At 54.1% G+C, this 7471-nt stretch overlaps 2 protein-coding genes across 2 annotated transcripts in view; one reads left to right on the top strand and one right to left on the bottom strand.

Annotated features, from left to right (window-relative positions):
- LOC102891571 (keratin, type II cuticular Hb6) overlaps window positions 1-7471 on the top strand; it is a 42856-nt gene that overhangs the window by 10127 nt on the left and 25258 nt on the right. The gene's annotated exons all lie outside the window — the stretch shown is intronic.
- LOC102883434 (keratin, type II microfibrillar, component 7C) overlaps window positions 1468-7471 on the bottom strand; it is a 6790-nt gene continuing 786 nt past the window's right edge. The window contains 10 exon segments of the mRNA XM_006904570.3: window positions 1468-1935; window positions 2435-2466; window positions 3122-3342; window positions 3616-3658; window positions 3660-3730; window positions 3990-4154; window positions 4765-4860; window positions 4991-5051; window positions 6129-6337; window positions 7140-7161. Coding sequence (XP_006904632.1) covers window positions 1748-1935; window positions 2435-2466; window positions 3122-3342; window positions 3616-3658; window positions 3660-3730; window positions 3990-4154; window positions 4765-4860; window positions 4991-5051; window positions 6129-6337; window positions 7140-7161 — 1108 coding nt within the window. The 3' untranslated portion in view covers window positions 1468-1747.

The following is a 7471-nucleotide window of genomic DNA, read 5'->3' as shown; positions in this document are numbered from 1 at the left end:
AGGTGAGTTCAGCTTGAAGGTCTGTTGGGTTGAAAGGGTCTCTAGGACTGCCAAGTGGAGATGTCTTGTAGAAACTGGGGCAAGTGGATCTGAAGCTGAGGAGTGAGGTCAAGGAAGGGGGAGAGTCAGCAGGACTCTGAAGCACAGTTGGACTATTTTAACCAGGGAGAACACTACCACGATGGTGACTGGAGGCAAGAGACTGATATGATTGCCCAGGGAACAGGTGCAGAAAGGCGAGAGAAGAGCAATGAAGTACTTTCACATTTGAGGGCAGGGTTTTCTGGGTGAGGGATGTGAGCCGGGGAGCAGGACTTCCTGGGGGGAACTGGGAGCCTGGCTTACCCAACAAGGAATGAAAGGCCAGAGACTCCGGACTTGGGAAGTGGGAGGGAGAAAGAGCAACAGGGGGCAGAGGAGGCTTGGGTGAGGAGCTGAGAGGACTGTAGAGATTTCAGGAGAGAGCGAGGGAAGGTGGTGGGTCCTCCTGGGACAGCATGGTGACATGGGTAGAAAGGTCAGGGCCTGGGGGAAGGGTGGTCAGCACTGGGGCTGAGGTGGGGCTGGGCAAAGGAAGGAAAGAAGAGGGTCAGTGAGGAAGAAATGGACTGCACAGGAAGGGGGTTAGGGCCTGAGGAGGGCTATTCTAGCCCTGGTTCTTCCAGAGGAAGGTTAAGAGCTTCTCAAGTCTTCCTCTCAGGACCTCCTAGCCTCTTCCTGAACAGAACACAGGAAAGGTCAGGCCATGCGGAACACAGAGGAGCCAATCTTAGCCTTGAGATTGAAGCTTTGAGGAATCTGGGGATGAGGGCAGTGAGTGGAGCAGTCGAGAAAGCGGTGAGTAGATGGTATCCTCTTACCAGCTAAGGGTTTTTGAGGAGACTGTTCTGGGTGCTGAAGACATGTGTGTCTTGCAGTGGAGCGGTGGGCGGGGTTTTTTTTGTGTCAAGGGTCTCATCTTCCCTTGTTTGATGGGCAGCAGTGGGAATGGGGTGGTGTGGGACCCATACTGATACAGGGTAGCCAACTGAGGTGGGTGTTGGCAGTTCTGGAGGTTGCTGTTGTGGTGCATATGTGTGGTGGTGGTGGGAGGGGAGTGTGGGGGAGAGGGGGGCTAAAATCAAACACGCGCGCGTGCACACACACACACACACGCACGCACACACACACAAGCAGCCTTCCAGAAGATTCCATGGCTTCCTGTGGTTCCCTTTAGAACCGGTCAGAGGAAAAAGTTTCATACTACCCTAGACTGACCGATGTGACTCGGGTGGAAGTGCTGTGAGCACAGTCAGCACTACCTGGCCAGGGGAGGATGGCACTATTTGGGGTTAGGTTCTGTGGGTATCCAGGTTGAACACAGGCCAGAATGACCCTATGCTCAGGTCATCTCGCTGAGCTGAGGGTGCTCACTAGCTGGGCTTAGTCTGAGAAAGCAAGACATCATAGCACAGAAAGCGGGTCCCCCAGTTTATTGGAAAAATGTAGGCAAGGGGCCAGAGGCAGGAGAGGCAGTCCAGCAGTGCTCCTTCCGGGGAAGGAGAGCCCAGGGAAGCCGGCGGAATGGAAGGGTCCATTCCAGGCAGCAACCCCCTCTGGTTGGACAAGATGCATAGAGGATTGGGCTGATGGGAACGAGCTGAGTAATGTATTCTCAGAACATAGGGGGAAGAGCTATGGAGGCGCCGCTGTTCTCAGCGGGGGCGGAGGTAGTGACACTTGGCAGGCAAAAGGGGTTTCTCTGGCTCTAACACCTCCCTAGGCCGCAGGACCCCGTTCCACAGGTGGTGTTGAGCTGGCAGCAGGGGGCGCACATTCCGGTGCTCACCGCCAGGTTCCCACTGCAGGGGGCGCTGCAGGCGTTGCCTACCACCGGCCGGGAGCCAGACACGCAGAGGTCCCCACAGACAACCCCGCCCCGCGAGCTGCTGACACCTGCGAGAAGGAGGGCTGGGTCAGGAGGCCTGGCTGGTGATCACTCCACCTAGCCACCTTCCTTTGGCTTCTGTGATCTGTCCAGCCTTCTAGGGAAGGACTCAAAGAACTTTCAGTTCTAGTTCTGAAGGTGTGGAAGGAACCTGAGCCTGGAGCCAGGAGCCCTGGGTTCTGGCCCTGGTTCTGCATTTGCGATCTTAGTTAAGTCCCTTTCTTTTTCTGGGCTTCCACACCTATACAAGGTGGAGGTCATAGTGAGTGATACCTAAAGCCCTGTACTGCAGTGACATATTATTATTCTTTCCCTCCCAACCCCATTCATGCTGTGAGGTTCTTCCTGCAAGTTAACCTTAGTTTCTCCTGCTCCATAACCAACCCCCTCCTATTTATCAGGGAGGAATTATTGGCCACACTCTTCCCAGTGTCTCTGTATACTCATATCTAGGAAATTCTTGTTGTCCAACCTAAAATTTTCCTTTTCAGGACTTAAGATACTTACAGACATTCACAGCTCCAATGCCTTCACATAGCCTAAGTAGGGGAAAGGTGAGAAAGGGGAAGAGAAAAGAGATCAGAATGAGGTCCTCAGATTTCCTCAAGGGCTGGAATGGGTCCCGTTAGGGCTATTTCTGGTCTATATTTATGCCTTTGTGGAACTTTAAAAAGTACCTTTCTGGCAGAGCACACTATTTGGCAAGCAGAGTACAGGCTGGATGTCAACTCTCACTTGCCCCTCAGCTGACTATATCTTTGTGCAGTGCCCAGTCTGAAAAACCATACCTGGCATATGTATATGAGTTCGGTTTTAGGAAGGAGAATGTTCTGTTGGGCAGTGACATGAGGCCAGGTTAAGTTTGGCCAGCAGCTCCACCCTAGGGCAAGTGACTGCTTAGAAACCAGGGAGGGAGTGGATCTTGGAAGAGTTGAGGATGAAATAACTTGATGTTCTGAACTGAGAGGCAGGGTGCCTAGGTTCTAACCCTAGAAAGTGACTCTAGACAGTGGCTCTGGTCTTTGTTTTCCTCTATGTGCTATGCCCAAGTTCCAGGCCTTTGAGATCTAGGATCCAAAGACCCCAGAATCTAGTTTGGGGCCAGTTCTTGGGACTGAGACTGAAATAGGGAGGAATCAAAGGTGGGCAGATCTATGAAAGTGGATTTCTTAGAGAAGCTGAGTTGGGCCTCACCTCTGCTCCTCGCCCTCCAGCAGGCGCCTGTAGGTGGCGATCTCGATGTCCAGGCCCAGCTTGGAGTTCATCACCTCCTGGTACTCCCTGAGCAGGCAGGCCATGTCCTGCTTGGCCTTCTGCAGGGCGGCCTCCAGCTCCGCCAGCTTGCAGCGTGCGTCGCTGATGGCCGTCTCGCCCTGCTGCTCAGACTGGGTTACTGCAGCCTCCAGCTTGGTGTTCTGGCGATCCAGAAGAGAATAAGGTGGGTTATGTCTCTGGGTCTCTCTGTTCATTTCCTGAGTGTGTCCAGGCTCTCCCAGCCAGCTGGGAACACCCAGGAACAGGCCTGTCACTCCATCACCTGGGTCTCCCTGAGTGACCACAACCCGCAACTCTAGTCATGCAAATGGGCTGGAGAATGAATGCTGAGATCCACATTGGGCAGACATTGCCCATGGGACCCTGGCGAGGCCCCCAGCCTCTCTGGTGTCTAGGCCACAGGTGACCCGTACCTGGCACTTGGCATTCTCGACCTCGGCGGTCAGCCTCTGGATCCTCATTGATCTCCTCCTTGGTGCGGCGTAGGGTCTCCCCGTGCCGGATCACCGTGGCCTTCATCTCCTCACACTGCGGGGAAGCACAGATGCTCCTGAGGCTCAGGATGGGACATGCCAGCCAATAAGTATGCCAGGGATGATAGTGCAGGTTGTACAGTGTTTGGCCTGTGCAACCAGCCGTGGCAGCCCCGTTCTGCCACCTCAACCTGAGAGCTGTCTGCCCTCTGTTACCATCCCTAAGGATCAGGACCCCCAGATAAAAGAAACTTTTCTAATATATACCTTGTATCACGACCACGTCTAGGAGGCAGGTGTCCTGTGCCACTCACCTTGCTGCGGTACCAGGACTCAGCCTCAGCACGACTGCGGCTGGCGATGTCATCGTACTGAGCCTTGATCTCAGCAATGATGCAGTCCATGTTCAGGTCCCGGCTGTTGTCCATCTTGACGACGACTGAGGTGTCTGAGATGTGGGCGTGGAGGACACGGATCTCCTGTGGGGTGGGAATGGGGGTAGAAGAAGAACAATCAAGTTATCTGAGATTTTCCTCACCTGCTGAGGCTGATGCTTATCATCTTTGGCCCATTCAGAGCTAAAGTCTCTTGTTCATAGAGAAAATCTCTGATGAACTTGCATAACTTTCTGTCTAGATAAGAAATATCTTTTAGAAGAAAATGCAACTACTTCTCAAATGCTTGATTCTGGGATTGTTTAGGCCCATGTGAGCCTAGAAAGCTTCCCTCCAGCCAGCTTGCTGTGGATGCTTCCTCAGGGACCAGACTCTGTGTTGGGGCCATGTCACGTTCTCTTGGACCTACCACATAGGGGATGGCTATTGGCTGCCAGAGAAAATCTGGGCCAGAGAGCATGGGAGTGAAGCTGCGTGATGCTTCTCAGGCCTCTGTTTTGGGTTCCTAAGGCACGGCTCTCTGTCCTAGTAACTGCCCTCTCTTGCCCTTTACTAATTCTGTTCCTTATGGTTTTCCATTCCTCTACCTTCCGTCTCTCTTCTTGCTCCTTTCCAACCCTCTAGCCTTGAGCCTGGTTTCCCACACTAGCTGGCTTGAGGAGTCTGGGCAAAGGTCAGGCTGAGACGCCCTTACCTCCTCATATAGTCGCCGTAGGAAGTCGATCTCCTGGGTCAGAGCCTCCACGTTGGCCTCCAGGTCTGATCTGCGGAGGTAGGCACAGTCCACATCCTGTGTGGGGGTCAAAGGTCTGTATGGCCAGCTATCCTCAGGAAGCTCTGAGGGCTTGGCTGCCATGATGCAGGGCAGAGAGGATCGGGTAGCTGGGAACTCAGGGTGGAGCTTGGCTTCAGGCACTTACCTTCTTTAGAGCCACAAACTGGTTCTCTGCTGTGGCCCGAAGTGCAACTTCTTCTTCATACCTGAGGTTGGCAGGGAGAAAAAGACCCCATCTGAGTAACTCTCGACTTGGCCACGAAGCAGGTGTGCAAACAAGCCTGATTCCTAGACTGCCCTTGTTCATCCCCCTGCCTCCAAAAGAAAAGGGGCAGGACCAGGAAGAAATTAGGCTGCTGCTCCAGGCTAGTGGGATACACCGGAGAACTGAAGCACCTACTCTCACTTCACCTCTGAACTTTTCAGTGGGAGTGGGAGGGCGGGATGTGGAAGCTGTGTGGTATGTGTGTGTTTTTTTTGGCGGAGAGGGCAAGGGAGGTGGCTGTTTTCTTACCCAGGTCTACATTTACCTTTCCTCTGATCCTTCCTTTTGCCCCTGGCTTTGTCCTAAGTAGTGGGATCTCCTCTCTGTCATTTCCTTCCTGGGCTCAGCCAAAAAGAGTCGAACCTGCCACTTTTTCCTGCTCTGTGGGCAAGCCAGCTCAGAGCCAGAGGCAGGGGGTATGGTGGCCTTGGAAGTCCATGGCTGAGAGCCTTACTGTAAGAAGCTGGCCACCCTTCCAAAACAGATTCCTTTTGAGTACCCAGTGTACACCCTTCATATCATGTGTCACACTTGGTAACTGAAGGTCTGCCTGTGACTATGCCACGCCTGCCTCCCAGCACACTGTAAACCCTACAAGGACAGGGACTATGTCTACTGGTTCCCCCTGAATCTCCAGAACCCAGTTCAGTGTCTGGCTGATACCTGGTAGGCACTCAGAGAGTGTTAGCTGAGTGAAGGAGTAAACTTAAAAAGAATACATGGCTTTGAGGAACAGACTCAAATGAGCCAGGAATATTAATTTTTCTGGGGTCCTAAGAGAAGAGTTGGTGGATGGAGAAAGGAAGAGAACATCCTTTTTCTGACCTGCTGGCAGGAAGGCAAGGTGAGCTCCATCCCCCAGGGGCCAGGACCCACCCACAAAACCTGTGAGCCTTGAGGAAAGACAGTATGGGTTCTTCCCTGTCCTTAGGCAGAGACCCAGCCAGAGACCCAGACACTCCCCTGTGCTGGGAGTTTCCTTCAAGCCCTTTGCTGAGCCAACCCTTCCTTCACTCACTTCTTCTTGTAGCCCTCCATCACCTCCTGCACGTGGTTGAGTTCTGAGGCCAGCCTCCCGCTGTCGGCCTCCACACACTCGGCCTCCCGCCTCAGCGTCTCGATGTAGCCCTCAAACAGTGGCTCCAGGTTGCTCTCACAGCACTTGCGGTTCTGGTAGAACTGCCACTTGGTCTCCAGCAGCTTGTTCTGCTGCTCCAGGAAGCGCACCTGCCATTCAGGTTGGGGAATAAGGGTCAGATGTCTCCTGGTGCCCCAACACCAATTTGGGGTGTTGCTTTAACGTAAACTTTGAAAGCCGTAGCTCAGCATAGGTGAGACAGAGGAGGGCAGTGGGAGACAAGGCAACTTCTAGATTTCCTGGTTATGATCAATGTCTGGATTTTCCTATTTAGGGATGGGAACAAGGGGTTGGGAAAGCTCAGTCCCTGTCATGGGTGAACTGAGTTATGTCAGTCTGATGAATCCAGGTGGCATGTGGTCAGGAGGCAGGTAGAGGCTCAGCCCCTCACCTTGAAGCCAGAGGAGGGGCCCTCTTAGGCAGAGTTCTCAGATTCAGAGAACAGCATGGTGTTTGTGGTGATAGGTAACAGGTAGACGATGTCATAGGCCTGCTAAAGAAGAGCTCTGCTACCCTGGCCCCTCCCCCACTTCATCTGCTAGCCAATCAACACCACTCCCTCCCCTCTCCCGCAAGGAAAGCGTCAGGCTCCCCAGCCTGGGGCTGTTGAAACCTCTGTGATTTCAGAAGCAGCAGTAATTTTCTTCCTCGATTTCCTGAAATCTAGCTTGTACCCCAGAGCAGCCAGGTCGCACCTCTCTTCCACAAGTTCTGCCTATCTGAACTCTCAGCTGAGCCTTCTGGGTCTTGTGTGAGTGTCTGTTAGTGTTTGTGTCTCTCATCGGAATGGGAGCTCCTGCAGGCTGAGCTCTTTCTGCCTCTGACTTCTCTGCCAGTGCCCAGCCTGAGTCCTGTGCATTGGTGAGGTTCAGGGTGATCAAGAACACCCACCTTGTCGATGAAGGCGGCGAACCTGCTGTTGAGACACTTGATCTGCTCCTTCTCCTCGTGCTTCACGCACTGCGCGTTGGGGTCGATCTCCAGGTTGAGGGGCGTGAGGAGGCTCTCGTTGACCGACACGGTGGTGATGCAGGGCGGGCTGGGTCCGCACACGCCGCCCGAGCGGGATCCGAAGCTGCGGCCACAGGAGCCAGAGCGGAAGCCCCCGCAGACGCTCTGGCTGCCAAAGCCCCCGGTGAGGCCGCGGTAGCAGGAGATGCCGCGGTAGGGGGCGGCCGTGATGCAGCAGCGGCCGGGCCGGGGCCAGCAGGCAGAGGCGCAGC

Source organism: Pteropus alecto, unplaced genomic scaffold (genome assembly GCF_000325575.1).
Source record: "Pteropus alecto unplaced genomic scaffold, ASM32557v1 scaffold220, whole genome shotgun sequence".
Lineage (NCBI taxonomy): Eukaryota > Metazoa > Chordata > Mammalia > Chiroptera > Pteropodidae > Pteropus > Pteropus alecto.
Note: the sequence above shows the minus strand (reverse complement) of the source record. Positions and strands in the feature narration are given on the sequence as shown.